At 41.4% G+C, this 24611-nt stretch overlaps 2 protein-coding genes across 2 annotated transcripts; both read right to left on the bottom strand.

Annotated features, from left to right (window-relative positions):
• Window positions 1-1731: 1731 nt before the first annotated feature.
• LOC112554835 (E3 ubiquitin-protein ligase TRIM32-like) lies at window positions 1732-2532 on the bottom strand. Its single transcript, XM_025222889.1, has one exon. The coding sequence runs from the start codon at window positions 2530-2532 to the stop codon at window positions 1732-1734; it is 801 nt and encodes a 266-aa protein (XP_025078674.1).
• A 3426-nt stretch (window positions 2533-5958) lies between these two features.
• Window positions 5959-15531, bottom strand: LOC112555230 (5'-nucleotidase domain-containing protein 2-like). Its single transcript, XM_025223530.1, has 15 exons — window positions 15348-15531; window positions 14714-14889; window positions 14351-14481; window positions 14012-14102; window positions 13610-13678; window positions 13088-13144; window positions 12870-12930; window positions 12519-12621; window positions 11818-11919; window positions 11202-11286; window positions 10684-10770; window positions 10332-10385; window positions 9435-9521; window positions 8860-8924; window positions 5959-8564 (listed from the first exon to the last, which is right to left on the bottom strand). The coding sequence occupies exons 1-15, from the start codon at window positions 15493-15495 to the stop codon at window positions 8363-8365; spliced, it is 1518 nt and encodes a 505-aa protein (XP_025079315.1). The 5' UTR covers window positions 15496-15531; the 3' UTR covers window positions 5959-8362.
• Window positions 15532-24611: the final 9080 nt, after the last annotated feature.

Here is a 24611-nt window from a genome sequence, read left to right on the forward strand (position 1 = left end):
ACCAAATGAAAATCTACAATGGAAGATTCAGATTAAGTAGGCATTTCAGTACGTATCTGATGGATTCTTTATTACTTGAAGGGCATGGCTTCATCGAGTGTGAGAGTATTAAAGAAAATATAACTGACTCATCTTAAAACTTCTGTAAATACAATACAGTAATTAGTAATGTCAAGACCAGTTATTCCCAAAGTCTATACACTCATACATAAACATGCACTTCGTACAGCATTTGTGAATATAAGTGTACGTATGTTTGTTATACAATGAGAGAAAAATGCGTGTGAGCGCGCGCGTGCGCGTTATGTACTTGAGACTGATATACTGATGGCAATAATAATCAAAATCATCGTCATCATCGAAAACGGAACATTGACTAATGAACCGAGTTTTCAGTTCCTTGATACATTTTACACATCACATAAAAGCGCGGACACACACACAGACACAAGTTTCTATGCATGTAGCAGATGGTATTCCAAATACTGAATAAATAAATTAATAGTATTGATTATGCGCGTGTAAGCACAAACCCACAAACAAAACAGCTTCCCCGTAGAACAAACATCTTGAGAGTCTTCTGACTGCTTTCTTTAATGATGTGTGTGTATATATATATACACGTCTATATGTATGCGTACACTGTATAATACACTCATACAGCCCTCTAGATGCTATCATGGGCAGCAGTTATGAAGGGGAAGTCGGGAGGGAGAGAGAAAGTTTCTGTTGCTGTGGCTGTCGTAAACTCACCCCTTTGATACCGATTGCTGATAATTACTTTAGTAAACCCGAGAGACACCCAGGTGAGCTCCCACACCTCCAGTCCATTTTTGACAACGATCACCTTCAGTTGTTGTAGTCGCTAACCTCGCCACAGTCGTGGCTTAATGAGTTAAATTGTCTGACCCTTCCTTGAGCTCTGCATGTCACACCTCATCAGAGAAGTGCCTCGGGGATTTAGAGGCCACGGTCCAGCAGTCACACAACCTTGACTAGACTGTGATCGCCTGGAGGTGTGGTGTCATCGTCATTGTCTCGTCTTTTAACTGCTGTTACATCAGGAGAGAAGCTTCGGGCGGAGATTGACAGTCGGGATGTTACGTAAGTTAGCATGGCTCACCTGGGATAATAGGTATCATCAGTTGGGAGATTAAAAGGATCAGACTGTGCACTGTGGGGCATTAAACTGTGCTTTGAGGGCTACCTGCTGAAAGCGAAAGATGTTTTACAGACAAGCTTCCGATCTGTACATATTTGTCTGTAAACAATTCCTTTCATTATGAAAAATAAATTTCTTCTATGATCTTCCCCCAGACATAAAATTCAAGGATGAGTAATAAGCTCAGTCGGACGGGGGTAGCTGCGCGTTCATTATGGATTAGCTTCTTCTGGTGTCAAATTACACCTCCTGATATTCTATTCACCTTAAAACTTACAAAATTAGTTCAAAAGGTTTTACACCCGTTTTCCTCCATTTTTATTTTAACCAGTTGTTGAGTAGGCAATGTAAATGTAGTGTATTAAAAAAGGGGGTCGCTGACAACATCTCTAACAGTAAGAAAATAAATAAAATAATACAAATATGGTTCGCATCTGTTTATTAAAGTAGTTAATCTGTGTACAAAGATATATATATAGACAGGATAAAATACTAAGAAAAAGCATTAATGCCAACAACGTTGGAGCGTTCACAACTTTTGACAGACGACTATGTTAGTTGCGAACATGTTAGTTTTTAAATTTTATTATCCAAGATAAGCGAAGATCTTGACAGCCTCGTGAATGAGATAGGTGCAAGCGTTGACACTGTGTCATAATAGTTTTTATTCTTTCTTGCATGGGCTTTCTCATCAGGATGGTGGCCACCACCTGACGACTGTCTCGCATGCACTCCAATAGGTGCTGGTGGGTCAGAAGAACAGTTTGGTACTCTGCTGTCTTACCCTGGAAAAAGGTGAGAAACTGCAGGGACTTGTCTTTTAGCTGAGACACCCTGTCGTTGGCGACCACCAGACCACGGAAGAATATCACCATGTCCAGGAGGAAGACCTGCATGTCCTTCGTCCACTGGACCATCATCTGCACCTTATGGGACAGATCATTCACTATGTCGAGAGCCTCCGCCTCGTGCTGGTCAGTGTTCTGTGCATCTCGAGGTCCCGTGCAGTGAGGGTGGGGGGAGCTGCGGGAGGAACAAATGAGATTTTCGCATCTCAGACAAGTGTCCGGGGTGAGGTCAACTGTGCCGCGCGCAGTCGCCTTTATTATGTGATGTGTTGGCAGAGAGTCGGCCACATACTCCGCCAGATGCTCCATTCGCTGCAAGTCTGGAGGCTGCATCACCAAAATACGATGACGACACAGTGGACAGCCTGCCGACACTCCCCTCGCATCTACCCACGTGATCAGGCACACCCGGCAGATCACGTGACCGCAAAACATGATCTTGGGTTCTGTGAAGGGGCTTAGACATACAGGACACTCCGGCTTATCACAGTTGGTTAAAAGCGGTTCTTGCTTCGCATCCATTCCTGTCAAAACAAAAGGATTAACAAATCAGTAACAAATAAATACACGACACCCATTTTATCTGTCAGATTATGTTGTTGTTTTCAATGTGAAGGTGCTCTGTTATGACTAAAACAAAAACTACTTGAACGAGCATTTTGATTGGCACTATCTAGTAACAAGAAAATGCTTCGGCTTTTATAATAGTAAGAATTCTTTGAACGATGACAGTTCACTTCAGGATAACTATGCACACAAATTTAGAGGACTAGTGGCAGGTAGTTTTATTTGAAGAGTAAAACGTCAAGAAGACGAAGTTAGGACACCTAGTAGATAGCTCGTGATCTGTTTATATTGTGAAAAGTGAAATAAAAATAAAACTCAGGAAGAGAAACGATAACATGTGTAATAATTACAGATCTTCACGCTGTAAATGGTTTCGTGACGGGTGTAGCAACAATCGTTGGTTTATAGGTATGTCTAAATGTACATCTCCTGGGCAGTTCAGAAAATCAGAAAGGCTGCCACATTGTTATTCATATTATTATCTTTTTTTTTTCGCAGGGTCTCTTGTTCAAATTGTTATCTAGTATCCTTAGCAACACTTGACGGTTTGGGGGATCACTTTTAGTCTCTTGATTGCGGTCAATGCACGAGCATCATAGATGTGTGAAAACGCGCCATTCGATTTCGTACCCGGGTACAGCGGAGTGTGTAGATGGAAAAGACTGGAGTTTCTTTCTTGTCAAACGATACCTCGCTACTTCCTATCAGTATGTTTTCGTTAGCCTTAGAAAATGTAAGATGACGACCTCCACACACAGCTACACACAGCTACGTTGTAGACACGACAGGCGAGCATCCACATAATCGAAATGAGAACAAGAAAATCACACACAAAAAACCAAATAATCAGTTCTTGTCATTTTCAGAAGAAAGCATCTGACTTTGCAAAAAGGAAAAATGAATCTTACCTGCGAGTAGTTGCACTGGTGGTTTGGCAAGAAACTAAGTCAGCGATGGAGTTCACAGAAGTGAAAGGTCAGTATTCCCACCTGGCAGGTAACACTTGACAAAATAACCTTGCATCGCATGCCGGGTACCCAATAAACCCTGCCCATGGCAATCCGTTTCCCAGCTAGCGACCAATCAACAGTTACTTCTGAGGTTCCGGTCAGTACTTGACCACGTGACGTCATGAAGGGGGTGGAGCTTGTAGCGGTGCACATCCAATGGGACGAGAGGACTTAAACGACGATTAATGTCTGTTACATTAGGAGAAACGCTTCGGGCGGAGATTGACAGTCGGGATGTTACGTAAGCTAGCGTGGCTCACCTGGGATAACAGGTACCACCAACTGGGAAATTAAAAGAATCAGACAGTGGGGCATTAAAATGTGCTTTGAGGGCTACCTGCTGTAAGCGAAAGATGTTTTAGAGACAATCTCCTCAATTCATTTCCATCTGGCCTCACTCAGTCTTTTTAAACAATATAAGCAAAACACACACACACACACACACACCTAAAAACAAAACTCAAAAATAAACGGATGCATGTAAACTAAATTTAGAACTAAATTTATCAGTTTTAAACCAAAATAATAATAAATGCAAAATTTGCAAAGTGCTTACTCACACTCCCTAGGAACATGCTCTTATAGCGATTAAGAACAACAACGCAACATGGACAGCATACGAGGGGCAGGAAAACAAACAAATAACACGTACATGAACTATAAAAAAAATAAACAACAGTATTAAACGATCGAAGAATAAAATCAAATACAGAAAACTTACGACAGGAACCAAATAACAAGAACAAGAGCTGAGAAGAACATGATATTGCAAATGAAAGGGTGTGAAAAAGGACTAGCATTATGGGAGAGGTTGTTAAGAGTAATGTTTACTACTATTATGTCTATAATAAGGGTTTGTAATTTTACCCGTGAATTTATATGAAGCTAAACAAACTACTCCAAAATGATCATGCAGTCATCCCCTGTTGGATTGCCGGATTATTCATCCGTGAAGTCTATGTCTGGGAAAAACAGACTTTCGCTGTTTCTGTGTTCGCGTGTTTCTAAAGCAAAGTTAATAGTTCTCATGTTTAGCTTTTGTGTTTAAGTAAGACTCAAATGAAAGTTAAGAAGATGCTTTACTTGGGACCTAGTAAAATTAGTGTCGTGCCGACCCATATTCCGGCACATTCTGTTTGTTCTAAAATCACTTTTACTTGTTTCGATAAAAAGGCTGACTTCACGGTAAACATAAACGCTGATGACACCAAGGGGAATAATTAAGTTAATTGAAATTCCGGGGACGGTACTCTTACATTTTTTTTTTTTTCCTTGTTAGCAGACGATAAATCTATCTGCTATCGAATATCTTGTGCTCATCAAAATTCAACAAGTTTAGAAATAAGATTTAATTAGTGTCTACCTTTAAAAAGCTACATATTTCCAGGTATTAAACATATGCAATTCCGAAGAAAATATTTGAAATTAAAAGAAAAGGTTTTCAGTTACTACGTATCTTTATATAAACTGGCTATCATTATCACCTAGCTTCAACATCATTCTAAAGTTTGAATTCCAATCCGTGCGAGGAACATCAACAAATATATGAAGGCTTAGTGCACATCACAGAAAACAAGAAGTTGTCGAAATGAAAGGACTTGTTTATGTACGCAAGTATACAGATCGTGAACTAAAGGCGACGAAGAAGCGTATCAATGAATTTGTTAGGAACATCTTTATGTGAGCTGGCTGCAATAAGTACTATAAATATGAGCTAAGTAGGACGACATTTAAAGTTGTGTATAAAGCTTTTGTCCCATGCATTTTGGAGTATACTAAAGTGTGTATGGAGAACTCGAGAGCTACCCACTTTTGGTTAACTGCTGAATTAAAGATATTAAATTCTGGCAGCCTCCTTAGGCACTTGTTCTCGAATTCTTGAAATTCTCCTTTCCGTCTCGGCAAGCAGAGTCCACGTGTCACATCTGTAGAGCAGGATCGGCACTACTAGGTAGATTAATGGAGCTGTTATTTCTGTTTAAAATACACTGTATCACAACAATATTGAATGAACTTATAATGTGTGTGCCTCCAGGTATGTCTGCCCTTTCACTATAGGTAATCTAGGCATGATTATACATATCCCAAATGAAGGTTTATGTGTGTGTATTGGGTTTTACATCCACCTGCCACATTCAAGTCTGCACAATATATTTGACTTTGTTTTCCTTTCCAATACTATCACTGCTGCAAAAGTGCATTTTGAGAAAAACAAGTGTAAAAATAATACAGCACAAACTATATTCCTAGATTTTCCTCTGCTTACAATGTTATATCAAAATAACAAAAATCAAAATAGCATCAGAGTAATTAATACTTAAAGCCCTGACAGTTAATCACAAGTTTAAAAAAACAACAATAGACCTTCATGTTAGAGTCTCCAATAACCTTTTTATTAGTGCGACTCTTCTGATAGGGGCCAGTGACAGGTCATCTCCCTTTCAAACCTATTAAAAAAACTTTATTTGTTACTTGCACAAACTTTCAGACAAAGTTGCATTCTATTATCCAATAAATGTAAATAAAGAAACTTTAATGCACTATATATTATCACTATGTTTTATTACTAAATACTTATATTTATCAGCAACAAAATAAAGAACAATTTTTCCAATCACCTCCACTGATATATTAGATCTGCATTTATTGTTAAAAAGCACTGCTGAGATATTCTTCCTGATGCCAGTCCAAAAAAAAACCAAAACCAAAACAAAACCCTTGAACCTGCAAGTTTCTGTTCTTAATCAAAAGCACATTTTTATAGCTCAGTCAGAAATAATCAAGATGAAAATTGTTGCTTTACAATGAAATTGACATTCAGCTTCAAGATAAGTATTTCAATATCATCAATATCACATGCTACATTTTTGTGAGATTCCTGAGCATTGAGTTTTTCCCCCAGCACAAAGAGCAAAACACAAGGTCACCATTGACATTTCAGCACCATTGTAGTTATCTATTAATCTGATTGACAAGTCACCAAAATGACCTTGCATTGATTTTGTTTTTCAAAACCACAACACTTTGAAGATCCATCTACAGCATGCACCGAGTCAGAACTGCTGCACCATTGCAACTAGTAATGACATAATAATCTGAAGCATTTCAATCCAGATTTTGATACAATGCAAGTATATCAGATTATGTTTTATTTACATGATCCTTCCCATATTCACAAACACATCTCTTCTTTGAAAAAAATATAGCTAAAAATTTACAATAGATCTCAATCATGGTCGCATTAAGTAAAATGTCTTCGAAAATGATGGAGACGTTTTCAACAACTAGACAACCTTAACAGCAATTAGTGTTTTCTTTTTTTTTTTAAAAACGATATTCAATCTTCCACATGCTCTGGTCCATCATCTCAATAGACTTCCTCCCCAAAATGAATGCCAATAACTGAACTATGATACGATAATACTGAATGGCTGTATACAAATTATTAAGCAGCAGTCGAATTAGTATAGATATGGAAAGCAAGTACCAGTTTTATATCCAGTTTGAGTAAGTTGTTACTGATGAATTGATCTATAAATCTCTGCAGGTTTTAATTTAGCCATAGAAATAAGAAACATGAAAAATAAGACTGCCAAGCCAGCCTTATGCATCTATTCTCAGTGACTAAACCAGATGAGAACTATTGCACAGAAATGTGGGAAATGATGATGTGTGTTTAGATTCAGACCTGTTTTTACTCATGCATGTCCCTGAAAGACTGGATTCCCCTGAATCCACTTAGACAGCAAAAAGTAGACATCTGGCTACTCCAAAGTCAGTTTACGAATGTGGCAGACTTCATCATACCACATCATACCACATCATATCACATCTTGAGATAAAAGGGTGAAGGAAAGATTCTATAACCGTCAGGCAGTGAATGTAAGTGTTTTATTGTTGCTACCACAAGCATGACACGGAATGCACAGGCCCATTCAAGCCGTGAACCAATAACCAGTACTAACTATAGGCTGCAAAACCTCTCCAGTACAAGACAGAAGTAATTTAAAGAATAAGTGAAGTCAGGTTTAAGTACTGTAGCCTACCACCAAATAGTAAGCTTCATATAAAACAAAACTGGAAAAATAAAAAAAATTAAAAACTGAATACCCTGGGTAGTCTGTCAGGAGAAGAAAATATGCATTATTATGGACCAAATTCCTTCCAAACACCCCCCCTGTACATGTAATGCCACAAAACAGTATTCTATACTCACAACTTTGTCCTTTGTCCTTAAATATACTGCAGTCCTGAAGACATTTTGCATTGTCTGAGACTGAAGGGTTGAAGTATTCTAGCTAACTCCAACAGCTTAATGGTACTAAACACCCACATGAGTGGTTTTCAAGTGAACAGTTCAGTTTATTACAAGAAACTAAATCCCCAAATCCTGGTAAATCACTCCCTTCCATATGGAAAAACAGCAATAGCTTGGATTTGGGAACCAGTCCCTTAGAGTGAACACATTCACTTGAAAAGAAACACGATTTTCCTTCAGCTGGGTGTTTCATTCCAAAGTTTTTATCCCGGTTATAGATGTTTCCAGAAGAAAGATTATTCTGTAAAATGTTCCTGCTTGTCCATATCCATCAATTGCACATCAAGTAAGTTATGAAGAAGCATACTTGTCAAATCTGAAGCAATCTACAATAGGCCTGGGTTAGCACAAAGTGCAAACACACGTGATGCAATACTTAGCTGTGTCCAGTGTGCAGCAGTCCACATGCACTATAATCAGCCTAAAGTATATTGTATCTTGTTGCAATTGCAGATGGTCAGGGTTCCAAGCCTGGTTCATGAGGTAAGATTACTCTGTGTGGGTAGAAGGTGTAATCATCAGGGTAGTTCAGAATGTTGGTCAAGCTTGAAGTGTAAATGTCTGCAAACCGGGCCAGACGACGAAAAAAATAGGTCGGGTTGTGGTATGTCCTAAACAGACTGCCAAAGTTGGGGTTGAACATTGCCTTTGTGAATTTCCTGAAATAAAAACAAGGAAAAAGATTTCTGGTTTATTATCCTGCCACAAGCAGACTTTTTGCATTAACATTGTTCAGCACTTTAGCACTTTTTCCCCCATTGTCCATTTCTAAGTTCATGTAGCATAAGCACATTTTGCTGCAAACAACTTTTGATAGTACAGCAGTTTGATTTTTTTAAATACAAATCCTGGATAGCGTTATCTCACAAGATACTGTAGTTTGCAAAAAAAAAAAGATTTGTCAGACATACGGTTTCTGAACAAAGTAATGCAGAAGAATACATGGGACATTACCTCAGTTCGTCTCTTTCCCCAACCCAGTCATAAATGATCTGCTTTGAATCTGTAGAGTTTTGATGCTACAACAAAAAAAAAAAAATTCAGACATATAAAAAGATACCTTTATCAATAACTGATAAGCAGAAAGAAATGGGCAATGTAGAAGAAAAAGAAAGTAATTAAGTGATCTGATATTAGATAATTTGTTCGATGTGGAGATATTTCGTGACTCCAAAGCTGTGAAGTAAACGCATTCATTTGGGTTAGAGACTCTCCCTACCCTATCTCACCCATACTCCTTGCTCACTTAGCACTGATGTAGGTAGGTACCAGACTTATCAAGGGAGGTAAAGAAAGAGATTCAGGTGGGAGAAGGAGAGCATTAGTCTTCGCCATCCATATCCTCTACTTTAGACCCAGTGAGCCACCTACAGTCTGTCTTCATGGTCACTTAATAGGAACTTTGGCTTTAGCTTCATCCTTAAAAAGTGTTTACCTGCCCAAATCTTAGATACAGAATCTGACATAGATAAATGTACTTATATAATGACTGTGTGTCATGAAAACAAGACAAAAACTGTGCAACTCACCTGCATTTCTCGGATCAAATGTTGCAAAGCCACCAACCACCTGACTGCTGCCTTGTACTCTGGCTTGTTCTGAAGTTCAATCTCTCTCTGTAATACACACACAAAAAAAAAGGAACAAAAATACCCCTCCTGTATTAAGGAATGCAAATAAATCTTTGAAATACAATAATGTTCCTCTTATATTCTCAGCTCCATTGATTCAACCTACAGCATAACTGACGTTTAAAAAGTGTTGTCACGCTATGACTGTAGAAATATATTACAGCCTTGGGTGGTCAGAATCTGATATGTAAGACAGCTGTGCATATGGAATCCTTTTTTTTTTCTTGAACATGTTCTTGAAAAGCTTTTCTTTGAGAAAAAAAAATTAGATTTTAGCACCAATGCAACAGAAATATGGTATGTCAACTGTGATTATTGTGTAATTCTATATTGGCATCAGTAACACAAGAATCCAGACAATCAGGAATTACTATTTGATATATTCAAATGTTAAAACAAGCCTTTACAAAAAAAATGCTGTTAAAAGGATAAAGTTTTAAGGGGGATGGAGAATAGAGTTCAGCCTGTTGCTGGTAAGGTAAAAGTCGTTCCATGACGTTTTTCAGGTCATTAGGAAGGTGTTAGAGACTTCACTTTTCTTGGGGTTAGCTTTACGTGAGGGTGGTATCTATCTCCTCTTCCTCACTGCCTCACCTTCCCCAACCCTCTTTGGAATCAGGTACCCATTCCGACCAGATAGGTTGACTGGGTTAAGTGAGATAAACAACACATGCAGGTATCAAACTGGTGCGCTTCTCAGTTCAGACAACAGCACTGTAACCAATCTGCTATCATCATGGCAACCAGGTTCAAATAATTTAAGAGTTACACTTATTTTAAAACAATTTATCTCACCTCTAGCTCTGGAATTATAGCTCCTGTTCTCCAGCCATATCGCAAGGAGGGGTCCTAGTAAACAGAAAATTGTGATATCTTGGCAGATAACAGTCCCATATTTTGAAATAATGTAAATCAAAAAGTTAAAAGAATACAATATTTATTGTAAAGAATACATGAAAACTCATGTAAACACTTTTAAAAATGACGTTTTACTGCTAGTGAAAGTAGTTGTACTAAGTTCCAAAGTTAAAAATAATAATAGCAACACAGCTTTAGAGATAAACATTTTTATCATAAGTACAGAACAGAAACACAAGCTAATTGTTGAGATATAATGTTACAGCTGCCAAAATGGAAAAAGCCCTACAGCAAGGTCACTGTAGACATGGTCACCAAAGTAAAGGACACGTGGACCAAACCATCCTGTCATCTGGCGCAAACGATGCACATTTCCCTGTACACACATAAAACAAACCTAGCAAGTTCTGCCACGTGGTATGGAATGAAACTCCTTAAGTTTTGGCAAACTTCTACTACTTTCCAGCAATCTTTTTAGTGATGTATGGATGCAAGAAAAAAATACGAGAGAACATACTGTTAAAGATATTTTCTAAAGTATCTGTGATGTATTTTCTAATTGAAAAATATTCATTCTGCAGACACACAGAGAAGAGTAAAAAAGTACTGCACTGTAATACCATGACCATATATATTTAACAGAAACAGCTAATCTTTATAATATCTCTTTTTCTTAAGTTATAGAACATGATCAGCTATGCTCTCTCTCCTTCTCTGAGTGATACAATAATAACACTACGTTATGTTCATTTCTTCTTGATGTCTTAAATTGTACAATCCAAAATTTAGTCACAAATGAAACTTTACTTGTTGATAAACCTTTCCCTTCTCAAGAGATGTGACACGTCCCCAAGAGTGAGTCTCCAACTCTGGGTTGTACAGTCGAAATGGCCTAAACATAAAAGATAAGTCATGGGTTTCTAATATCAACATGTCCAGAATTATAAAATGCGATTTCCAGCTGCCTTCATGTAATTCTCTGAATCTGGCATGTGTTTATAGAGCTGGCTGCCTTGCTGTGATATAGCCTGAGTTGCTGGCTCGATGTAAAACACCGATTCCCTCACCCCCAACCCCACCCCACTTGTGAACAGATGTAAGTATATCAGTTGCTGCCATATTTCTCCGTTTTATAAACATTATTAAGTACAGGACTGATATGTTTTTATGATGCCTTTTACAAGCATGTATGCATGCACAATAACCCTCCCCCTTCCCCCCCACACACACATGCATTCACGCACACATGCACACACACACATATATGAAAATCATTAACATCAACATGTTATCCAATCTGTGTGTCTTGTTTTTTATCTCAGTGGTTATAAGAACAAAAGGATTAATTTGATGGATGAGAATTAATACTTCGCAAAAAAAAAAATCTTTCATCAAATGTTTAAACAGGTATTTCAAAACTCACCGAGAGCCAGCATGGAAAAATTTGGGCTTGCGAGCATTGGTAATAATAATGTCAAACAGATTCATCCAGTCAGGCCCCACCATGTAACGCATTCCTGCATCACTGAGGCAGAAAAAAAGCAGCAATTTTGGAACTGCAACTAAAATCAGTCCATCTGCATATAAACAATATTGACCATCAATATGTTTTGCTTTTGATACGGTGCTTGTATATTTGGCAACAAAGATGAAGAACAAAATCACAAAATAATAGTAACAAAGATGCAGAACAAGTTAACAAAAAGTAACAAAGATGTAGAACGAAGAACAATGTGAGGACTCGCTGCGTTCCAGCAGTGAAGGGCAATAACTGTAGATTTAACGGTAAAGACTCCAAAGAATAAGGTTAGTGACATCAGGAGAATGCTGGAAAGATATTAAGTAATCTTAAACATTTGACCAATTTTTTTCTTTAAAATAGAACATGAAAATTAAAAAGAAAACTTGCTGCTAATCTAAGTCTATGAAATCATGACATATTGCTTTTATTTTTTTTAAAGAAAGAATGAAGATAGGTTTCATGGAAGCTGTTACCTCAAAGCAAAAGCCTTAAAGGAAAAGACAAATGTAACATACTTAGATTCATTGTTTTACCAAGTTCTAAGGCATGAGCAGTGACAAAAACTTAACAGCTGAGGTCACTGCAGAAAAGTAACATCTTACATAAAAGGGAATCCACTGTTTGTGATGAGAAAGAGGTTCTTTCCTGCACTCACTAGTCTCTCCAGAAGCACTTTTGTCTCTTGACCCTTCTGCAGGTATGCATCTATAATAATAGCACCAATAATCATAAATGTACATTTGTATATAGTGCTCTACCACAACACCATATAAAGAAATAAATATTTCATGATATGGTACCCTAACTTAGGTTTGTTCAAGGCACCTTCTCTATCCTTAAAGAGCTAGGTGTAATTTATAGCTTCCACTAAGAGGATACTGTCATTTATGACAGAAGAGGACATCCTTTCATTAGGTGGAGGTATGTGGGGGCAGAAAGAGAGAACATCCTACCTAGATCTGACATGATTTTGTGATGAAGGAGACCTGTTGTATGGACATCTTGAACTGCATTCTGTAACAAAACACAAATTACTAAAGTATAGAAAGATGCAAATCAGGATATGTGACAGGCTAAAAGTTACACAATGTAAAATAGGGTGCAAAGAACAGGATACTCTTCAAGTAAATAAACTACATTCTAAAAGCATATTTGATTTATAATGGCTTACCCTTATGTCGTAGAAGACATACTCAGGGTCATATATCATGTTGTTCTGTATGAAATACTGCAAAAAAATGCATTTGTGTAGATCCATGCATGCACACACAGAGTGATTATGACTATAAATCTCAACATGAACTCTCTACACCACCACCCACCCTGTCCATGCCATAAAAGCGCATTTTGATTAAACAACTGTTGTATATAATTCATAATTATGCTATGATAAGACTGCAGCACCAACCCATCTGACATAGATTCAGGAAGCCTAATACTAAGAGATAGAGACATGAAATGTAAACAAGAATAATGTGGTTAAAATCCCTTCCTTCCACCTGGTTATGCTCACCACCAATCTAACAGTTAAAAAGAGTAATGTGTCAAGAATTAAGTTTAGCTGTAAATCAGAAAATTTGCATACTTCCTTGGATTTAAATAATAGTGACAATTGTGTTATATTTCAGTCAAGACATGTTAATAAGTTTCATCAAGGGGAGAAAACAAGCAGCCAGGATAGTTCATGACATACCTCTGTGACCAAAGAAATCAGAGTGATTTCAGGGATCGCAAACAGATCAATCATCTGATGCATTGGTCCCTGAAAATAAGGCAGGGAAAATTAATCCAAACATTTTAGCAAAAGGTGTTACACATAGGTTATTGGAGGTTGTAGACAATTTTGTTTCAAGTCAGCAGCCAAAATTGACAAATTGTGTCTGCCCAGCTAAATGCCATATATAGAAAAAAAAACCTTGTCTATGGAAATTAAATGTGGCAGAGAAATATACATGCACAACACAGAAAGTCTAAAACCCTCAACCATAATCTTCCTTGGCTTAATAATAACTGCTTTATTACATCACCAGCCTGTTTATATACAACAACATAGCAAAAACATGCAAAAGAGAATAAGTGATCAGTCTCTACTCACAGCTCCATAGAATGTATTCATATAATCCAGGCTGACATGAGTTCCACTATACAGTGATATCACTTCTTCATCTGAAACTGGCTGAATTCCTCTTCAAAGAGACAAAGTCAAAAGCACCGATTACAAAAAACAAAAGCTTCACTTCTCTGCTAGTTATCATGACTTTTCTTTTACACATTTACAGAATTAACAAGTAAGCAATCTAAAAAGCATATGCATCTACCTACAAAGTACTAACAGTAAGTGGCTAATAAATAAGTGGGGTTGGAATGTCTTATGTCAACTAGACCACTACTAAAAAACAGACAAAAAGAAAACACACCAAAACACAAAACTGACCTGTACACTGTGCCCAACTGGATATTGTGAAAAGAGTCTATCTTCATAACAAGCCCCTTCATTGTGTCGAAGTGCAGACCCCTCACAGCAAAATGCTCGTCGTATTGAAAGTTTAAAATACCTGCTGGATACTGTGAACCAAATATTTAACTCTATCATGGCCATATTTAACTTTCTTTCAGAAGTGACATTCAGTCCCTTCATTTATCCTACAGCTGTTTATTTTTAGTTATTTGAACTGTTATATGGAATAATTGCTGTATACTTGCTTTCATCAATATGCCCAGGAACAGGCTTGTCCATAGAAAAAAATGAAATAGTTAATTTATTCAGCATCCTCCCTAATCAAATTCTAGTCAGTACCTTTAATTTGCTGACTAGTGCTTGCTTGCCAAGATCAAAGATCAGTTTATGCAAGGCTGGGGTATATGTGGCCAAAGTGTAGTCATAGTCGAATCCATACACTTCTATGTCTGCCAGGGACATTTCATTGTTAGCATAGATGGCTTCTGGATTCACATCTTCTTTAGGGGTTGCTTCTACAATCAAAGACATAATATTTAAATAAGTGGTCTTAAACAATGATTCTTCATTATATAAAAACATTATTTGTTTTTGTGTAAAATGGAGTCACAAGAGCTGTAAAAAGCGCAAACTTAAGCATGAGTGACCTGTTAATAAAGAAAATCGGTTACCTGTCGGTAGGACTAATGTGACTGAGTAGGGGTTAGGGGAGGGTAGGTGCGTCTTATTGGAAGGAGAGAGGGGTATACTGTTGTCGAAGTGTAGGCAAAAATAACCTGTATTGAAGTAATCTATTTCCTGCAACTAGTTATGTGGCTATTTGAAACGCTTTTTGAGTGCCGACAGTACGTAACAAAGTACTGATGCATCGTTTAAATTCACTCGTCCCGCATCAGCTGCTTTTCAAGTTGTCCTGATTCCTCTACTACGTGGTATACATGTTAGTCTTACAATGCGACAGATATATGCATACCTGCAACGCTTTTCTTCGTTTCGGTATAAACACGTAATAACTCTTCCCGTGTTGTAACATAAGAAGCTTGCGTATATTTCAAGAATTTTCGACATGGACGCCTCAAGACACACTCGCAACCCCGCAGCAAAAGAAAAGCAGACGCCATTATGATGGCAACGCACGGGTCAAGGACATAAGGGGAAGTCACTTGATTTGTAAGTCTTGAAAGGTTGCACGCTTATCGTTTCATTAAAAAAAAACCCCAAACAAATGTATATAATTAGAACTTTGGTTCTTGAGCTTCTTATCTATGACTTTTGGCTTCTTCTGGTGCTTCTATTTCCATAGCTGTCAAGTTCCTTTACTGTAGAAAAGGGCAGCAGACGATGATGCGTCACCGCATGTGAGCTTTGTTAGTGTTTACCGACTGGGGCAGTACGTTTCGGTGTTGTTGCTGTTGTTTGCGATGTTGCAAGTATTCGTCGTTTCAGTGTGTAGGGAATGGTATTTCTGATGATTGGGGAATACTACAATTGTAGTCTTCATTATCATCACACACACAAGCATACGAAAATCAAAGAGAGTGCACAAAATTCAAGTTGCTTGATTATAATGCACAGCTATCTTGTGCACAGATAACAAAATTATTTATTTGCTTGATTTGATTATTGCCATTTTAAAGATATGGACCTTACATGTTCTATCACGTACGAAACAAAGCAACAATAATATCATGTCAGTAACACTTGCAACTATAGATTGTCACACTCGCCTTAAATTAATTGTCTGCAGATTCTGACGAGTCCGTCACTGGACAGTGTCTATGAAATGTCCGGTGATGTCGTTTCAATAACTGTTTTCAGCGTGAATGCCTTGCTGCACAGTTTACAAGCATGCACCTTCAGTCTCCCAGAACCGCTCCTGCTGTTCTTTTGGTCCTCATCGCTCTCGACACCTTGGGTTTAAGATTGTTCGCTTACGACTTGACTACCCACTTCTGATGTCTGAGATGCGGTCCAGCCTTTTGCAGCCGCATCCTCCGTAAGGGAGGACTCGTGAGACGAAGAAGGATGAGCAACGCTAGCTTCGCCATTATTCCCCGGCGACATGTTTTGCTGGCAAGAACGCTGAAGATGGGAATCGTGAGCTCCATTTCCTGGACCATCTTCTCTTACAAGATGATCGGTAGAGGAAGGCAGTGCCACTTATTATGACCCTCCCACTTGCTGACGACTCCCGAGTAGTGCACATTCCTCTTAAACGCTACGGATTTTAAGGTCCTAACCAATCTGGGTTTACTACGATAGCCTGAAGATGCTGGATCAGCGATTTTATTGAACCTTTTATCAAACCTTTGACCGGTAGTCTTGCTGTTCACGCGCATGCGCCTGTTACGCAGCTGTAAATCGTTGGTGTTGATTTTGCGGACTTTCGTGCATACAGGATGCTGCCGGCTGCTAGCATTAAATATGCATGGCTTCTTTTCGCCAGAAACCACTGGAATACTAAGGAGGTCCTTGGGCATTTGGTGGTCGTCAAGGTGATCAGGATTGCTGTCAGATAAAGGTCTCGTAGTGGCTTGTCTTTTGATCGAGGTTGAAATGTAGGAGTGCATTCCCGCCATGTTTTGTTCACATTCTCTACCACTGCAGAATTACAAAAACCGCCAGAAGAGATTGTTCTTAAGCTTGACCCGGAAGCTGAGTCTGCGCAAGTCTGCCGTCCTTTGAAAGTCCCGTGTGCGCAGCCGTTATCTTTTGCTCCCGAATCACGCGTGATGCACGATCGGAATGGAGACGTGGCGCGATCTTGGCGAAAAGCTGAACTGGCCTGAAAGCCCGGAGTTTCTTCACTGGGGGTAGTGTTACAGCCGGTCAGGTGATTCTGCGCGTGCGACTGCAACTCCCACAGCTGGTTGGTCCTGAAAAAGCACAGTGCGCATGCGTAGGGTCGAGCGGCGAAGTCGTCGAAGTCCGACTCTAGCCGCGCAAATCGTCCCACGGTCGTCGTGGTCGTCGTCAGCGGTGGATGAAAAACGGCCTCCCCTTGCCCGCGATCTGCACGTGCGGTAGGGACGAAACGGGTAGGGGAAGCCAGCGCCTTGTCGCGTCTGAGGAGGGGCTTGACTGCGCAGGCGCCTGTAAGGCAGATTGTTGCGCGTGACGGGGACTGGTTGTTGCCTGGAAGCACGTCTCTATAGCTCCACACATTCGAGCTTCCAGTCCAACGGCTGTCGGAAGTTCTGGCGGCGTGGGATAGGGCTCTTCTCTCGAGAGTCGGCCTAGAGGTAGCCACGTCCTTTCGCGAGCCTGTCACGTGTCGGTTGGGCGAGGTCGCGATCCTCTCGACCTGGCCGTCTCGAGCTGCGAGTGACGACGCCATCGAATGACGCTTCTGCATGTGCTTTGCCAGAATGTTCCTACCCACGAGCTGGCGTGCGCAGTGATGCAAGTCTCTGCGAAGGAGGAGGACGAGGAGGGGCTACGCTGGTGCAGAGTTGTTGTGGAAGCAAGTCCGTGGCCACAGACTCTGTAAGCGGTAGGCTCCTCTTTGTGATCCCACTGACACTCTCTGCTGTAGTCTACGACATCCGATAGTGCCATGAGTTTTCCGCAGTACCTGCAGTCCACATGCTTACTCTCGTCTTCACTACGAGAACACGCGAGAGACGACGAGTCATAGAGGGGCAAGGGCTCACCCTGCCTCTCAGCCATACTTTCGCTGTTCTGTTCGTACTGAGACCTTGGTGTAGCGCACTCGCACATGTGGCGATCTTCTCTACCGACAACTGACGCGCACGATTTCAGGCTCAACTTCGGTGCACTGGCGGCGTCAGTTTCCACGGAAACCTCTACATCAGCTCCATCTATTGTGTCGGCGTCCATGTCTGCACTTCTAGCCGGACTTTCGGGTTCTTTTTTGACGCAGTTTTGACCTACAGGCTCGCTCACTCGTTCCCAGCCTCTTTCCTCATCATCCACAGAGTGAGCGCGAAGATGAAGGCTATCGATTAAAGGGATCCTATTACTTTCATGTTCTTCTTCCTGACCACCTCTGTGTTGTCTTCTACGTTATCCTCTATAGTGTCATAATTGTGTTCATTTTTCCCCCGCTCATCTGTCAGCAGCATTTTTCCTTTTCCTTTTGCTTCATGTCCAAGCCATTTTTCAACTATTACTTTCGGTGAAGCCGCAGCTGCGACCCTCTTCAAAGCACAACATTTTGCAGCAGACGAGATACTTTTAGTGACCGTCAGATCGGTCGCATGTTCGGATGGAGATGTCTGAGGATGAGGAGAATGTCGAACAAAACTAATAATTCGATTCGAGTAAGGGGAGGGAGCCAAAGGTCGCCGTTCTTTCACAGCGCTTTGGACAGCGTCAGCTCTTCCTACTGAATTGCCAATGAAAGCAGTTGGCTGATTATTTGAGCTGCGGGGGATTCCCTCTTTCCCGGTGCTGCTGTCGAAGTGAGTGGGATCTGAGGCAATTTTCCTTCATGTGTCACCTTCAAAGAACGCAAGCTATTTTTGCTGCTGTTCTGCTTAAACTTCCTAACCGTGCACGTCTCCCCTCCCGAAAGCTCATCATCCAGAAAGACGCTTGGAGAAACTATCGGGCTGACAACGAACATCTGAGCAGCCTCACCTGTCGTGGCAGCGATCCCTTTGTCTCTTATCACTTTCCCACCAGTCTCCTCGTCCTCGACTGGGGCGTGAGGCAAGATGGCGTTGGTCGAGCAGTGGACGGCCTGTGTCTGAACATCCGAAACGAGGTCGGACGATGATATACTGAAAGGAGTCTCTCTCCGCCTCCGCTTAACTTCCGCGCTACCGAGAGAAGATCCTTCAACATCTTTACCCGACCTGTTGGTAAACGAATGATCATGGCCAGCCTGTCTGTGGCGGAAGAAAGGAGGCTGTGTAGTTTTGGTCCGGAGGCCATTTTCGCGTAGTTTCTGTTGTTCTCTGATACGGCTGCCTTCAGTGTTGCTGGAGACCAGCGATTGCTGATGAGAGCGCTGGTGCTGTCCGTACACAGTGGAGTCGGTACACCTGAAGCCGCAGAGGCGGCAGGATAGCAGTGGCGTGCACTCCAGTGTCGAGGGGGAAGAATGGCGAAGGTCGTTTGTGGACTGGCTTGTTGCGGATAACAAGCGGGGCGAATGCGGCAGCAGGAGGGAGGAAGCGGAGGAAGGATGCGGCCGTCGCAGCTGCGATGTGAACAGCGAGGAAGGTGTCCCCGCCAGCGAGTAAAGGAGGTGCTGGGACGAAGCCTGTGTCAGATTCGAACCGTGACTCCCCGACGAGCGGACTCAATCACCTCGTCATCTTCGTCGTAGTGGTTGCCCAAGGGTGGAGGTTCTATAGGCCCCGCCGCCACGTCGTAGAAGGCGGGGCCTACACCGGCGTGGGCCAAGCGCCGGTGGTTCTCGAGGTTGCCCACCGTCCGAAGGGCATCTTGCACAGCGAGCAGTGGTAGACGGAGGAGCCGTGCTTGCGCAAGTGACGGTTGAGGTCCGACTTGTAGCTAGTCTTGTACACGCAGAAGCGACATTTATACTTCTTGGGCAGGCACTTTGAGTTGACCTCTTCCTCGTCGCGGGCGATGATGTACGTCTCAAACTCGATGTCACGCTTGTCGGCGGGAAGGGCATTTTGAGAAGGGAGAAAAAATACATCGCAGACTTCCTCCTCACCGCCGAATCTTGTAGGCGGACCGGAGCTTGCCCATGGGCATGCCTGCCGGGGGTGGGGAAAAAAGGTAGTGTTCCACCAACAGCCCGCCTCGTTGGACGGGACCGCGAGGTGATGTCGCTTTCTCGAGGCGACACCGTGACCTCGGCAGATCGGAAGAGGTCATGAACGAGCATCCACTACGGACGGGAGGGGAAAGAAAAGAGCTATGGTCGGCCGACGTCATTGCTTCTTGCTGGCGTTCGCTGGAAGAAGTGGACGAGCGGGTAATGAGGTTTAACACCATATCGTTGGCCTCAGACATTTCCAGCGAAGGATGCTCGCTTTCCAAGCTCACGGGTTCAGACTTCATCGCCATGCTGACCGCGGAACAAACAGCTCGCTGCTTTCTTTTTTCTTTCCCCGATCGTGGCTTCTGCGTACGCATACAACCTGTCAAAATGTCTCTCCAAATACAGCATCTGCTAGCATAGCGCCTCTCCTGCTTACTTCAGCCTCTCGCGCAATCGCTTCCGGCACTGGGAAACTGCACAATTTTGACATCGTGTATACACGAGTGTTTCTCCTTGATTTTGGTCTTTTCCAGAACATTTACATCTTGTGCTGCTGATGCTCTACCTTGTCCTTGCATGTTTTGTCGTATGTTGAGCAGCAAGCCTGCGAAACAGTCAAAATACAAAAACGTTTACGTAACTTTCAACTAGGTGACCATCGTTTTAACGATACATACGTCTTTATTCGTGTTTAACACAGTTTTACAAGAACGGAGTATACGAAATTTGAAATTGTCTGCAATATGTGTCCACTAAGGAATGCCATTCAACTGTTAAGAGGTTTTTCATTCACTCTATTATGAGAAAGTAGGTAAATCGTCGTTCTCATCATGTCACGTGAATCCCATGAGACACTTCTAAACTGCTCGCTTTTAATTCTTCTTCGATTAAAACCTGGTATCATCGATACAATATTATCTCCAATTTCTACCTACCTTAAGTCTGTCGGAGCATTGCTTTTATTCAATTTACCTTATTTCTCCCATTATTGTAGCATGCAAGGGTTAAATCACTTAAAAGGTTTTACCTGTTACCCTAAAAGTGCAACGTATCCCTCCCTTAATCCTCCCCAACTGGGGAGCGTCGTGCGGACGTAATCTGACGTTATTTGATTTATGTATCATAAATGTGTATGGATCCCTATTGTGGATGATTCTAGTGCACCACTGGGCTTTTCTGATGGATGCGGAAACGCGATGCAACCATCCACTCCTGACATTTTCCAATCGATTTACGAGCACCCTGTGCATACTGACCCGCCAGACCCTGCAAGGCACGTGCTTTCCAAAAATCATTTCGTCACCTAGTGAAAATGCACCCATGTCGCTGCATCTGCGCGTGTGCGCGTGTGTGTGTTGTTTTGATTTTTAAACAGTTCTTTTGTTTATTTACAGTTTCCACTCACCGTGACGTACGTTAGCTGATTTTCTGCAAAGCTAGTGAGACGGAGGATCCTACCGCAAACTCTTCACGCTCCTATTTTTTGAGAATGCCTTATTATCTGTTTTAATACAGACACCTACATGCCAAAATGAGCACCTGAAACATTTGCAGACTTGCAGAAGGTAGGGAGAACGGTGCAGGAAGCGATGTTCGCGAAACGAAAAGAGAAAGTGCGCCTCTTGCAGCACTTGAAGGTGGGACAGTGTTGACCGCCTGCGGCCTTGACCAGCGGCAACGCGCCAGTCCTAGCTTCTTCACTGCGCAGCCACTTTGTTGCTAAGGATCGTCTGTCAGAGGATTATGTTGTTGTTTCTTTTTTTTTTTAAAAAGTTGGGGGAGTGGTGGAAATACTCCTTTCTCAACCCTTCAACCTAAAATCATTATAATAGGAGCAGGACAAAGCAAGAACCCGTGACCTAAACTTCAACTACCGTTTGGTACAATGCAGGCTCGGCCTGCGAACATACAGTGAATGTCCCGAGTCGAGATCTGAACCTCACTGCAATGATGACAAGCGAGCATCTTAGCCATTACGCTACCGCGCCCCAATCAACGAGACCTTGGTAATGCATCATAGGAAAACGCTGGTGGTTTCAAGCATCAAAAAGAACCGTGCACCCTGAAGGCAACGAGAAGAAACTGGCTCACAGCAGTATTTCTACAAAACGAGGTTTTAATTATACATATATTTGATTTTCAATCCGTCTTATTTTAAACTGGCGTAAACAAGTGCAAATCGCGAGTTGCCTCGCTGACCTGTATTACATGCTGACCACGAGTGCGGCAACTCTCGCGTGACTATTTCGTTAGTGCAAACATTCAAATATCACTATGTACTGAAGCTTCAACATTACATATACCATCTTGGTCAGATTGCCAAACATGGCTAAGATGAAGTGTAAGCGTAGCATTGCTCGGCCTCAAAGCAACGCACACATTTTTTGTGTCTCTATCGTCATCTGATGGGTTTATTTTCCCCCAAATACATAAGTATTCATAATACCAATCATACTGCAATTCGTAAAACATCGTTTAAAAAGTTAAATCTTGTGACGAGAGAAAAAAAAAAATATATATATGCTCGCATGTGTTCCCCAAACTCCCCTCCCCCCTTCTGAAGTAAAAAAATTTGGGAAATTTCTGCAGATTTCTCAACAACCAGATTCATTGCAGTAACTGCAGTCTGCCGTCAATTCAAAAGGGAACAGAGCCAACAAAGGATAAGAGGAGAGGTTTGGAAAAGGAAGGGGGAGGGGTTCGTGGGATTATGACCATGGAGGGAGGGGGAAAAAAAAAGGCTGCTGCGTATGCAACCGCAAAATAAACGGTGCTGTTGAGGTTGTGGTCGAGACATAAGGACAAAGCAAACCTCTGCTTTGACATCGGTGGCATCTGTACCCACCTCCCCACCTCGTCTCCAAAAGGCGGCTTGTACGGAATTACATCAGTCTAACGCTTGTCTTATAACTGATTCCGACTGCACTGTATGCATGTCAGAAATGGCGATCTTTGCCCGCGAGGTTGGGTGGGTGGGAGCCGGGGAGCAGCTTTCGAGCATCCGGATGCTTGCCTTCTAGCATGCTAAGCTGCTTAAAATAAATGCTTAAAAAAAAAAAAAAAAATCTTTCATGCTTCAGCGTAAAGATGCGCAAGCAACTCACCAATGGGCAGGTAACTACAGCCGTGCCTACGCAGGCCGAGATTTCAGTCTCAGTCGCTGTCTCCTCAATGCTGACACGCAGATGGCAGACATTCCCCACTTTCACAGCGGCGTTGTATATGCTGTGCCCTGCTCTGAATCGACCAGCTCTGCCGTGCTGCTGCTGCTGTGGCTGGCTGCGGCTAAGACTGCTCGCTGTGCACACTTTACTCACGTCTGCTGGCCTAAGACGGCTTAGCTTGGACCAACGGTTTTGGCGAGCGTTTAGTTTCGTATTCCATGAACGTTGATGAAGTGTCAAGCTTGATGTATTAAACTAGTGCCTGCTTGTAGATATGCAAGGAAACTACATGCATTTTTTTTGTACAGTCACCTCTAGACCCGCTATATGTATGCATTAATCTAGTTTAAACATATGTGATGCAGATGGTGTGTGTGTGTGAGAGAGAGAGATCTGTGTGGGGGAATCCCCTGATTTGGAAAGCGTAAAGTCCCAACTGTAACGTGGAAAGATACTTATACTAATCTACTGTTGTTGTTGTTGTTGTTGTTGTTGTTGTTGCTGCTGCTGCTGCTACTGCATGATCCTACTGCTGGACTATATGCACGTCGATCACCCAAATCGGAGCTGATATATATGGCTGCGAGAGACATATATTCTCACATCAGATTTTGACGGTGAATGTTATTGAAATTTCTTCATCACTGGAGTAAATTTCTATTAAAATTTTAAAGGCTTCTTGAGTTCTTCTAAGTTAAGTTAGCAGATATGCTTCCTCTTGCTATAAGTGACTTTTTTTTTTTTTTACCAGCATGAGATTTAGCTAATTAGCTAAAACAAATCAGGGTTAATAGTTTGCTTCCAAGGAATCTAAAGGGTCGATCAGATCTTGTGAAGAAAAGAGTCAGCTTTGGAATGCAATAGTTCTCACCCTTATAGGATCAACTATATTATTGAGTATTAAAAAATTCTTAAAGCCATCACATTTTAAGACACCTCTGCATGCTTGTCACCAATAGATTGTCAAGTCGATCACCACTATTGAGTTAAGCATTAAACAAAGTCATGCACATTTAAACTTTTTATGTATTTCCTTTAGAAACATGCATGCAGTGGACATTAATAGCTGTGAGTCAATGCTTCACGATTAAGATGCCAGGAATGCATACACGGGGCTATATGTATATTCTCTCTCGCGCGAATCGACTGGGAACATTGATCATAGGGGTTGCGGTGGTGAAGCCCACATGAAGGAGGTGGGATTTTGATGGGTAAACAAAGTGGTGTAGTATAGACAAAAAGCTATACATGCTGGTGGTATTGAAGCTCGATCAGGATCGAGTTCCCGTTTTTGTTTTTTTTGTTTTGTTTGTTTGTTTGTTTTGTGGTTTGTTTGTTTGTGTGTTTTTTTTTTTGTTTGTTTGGTTTT

The sequence above is a fragment of the Pomacea canaliculata genome, linkage group LG14 (genome assembly GCF_003073045.1).
Source record: "Pomacea canaliculata isolate SZHN2017 linkage group LG14, ASM307304v1, whole genome shotgun sequence".
NCBI lineage: Eukaryota > Metazoa > Mollusca > Gastropoda > Architaenioglossa > Ampullariidae > Pomacea > Pomacea canaliculata.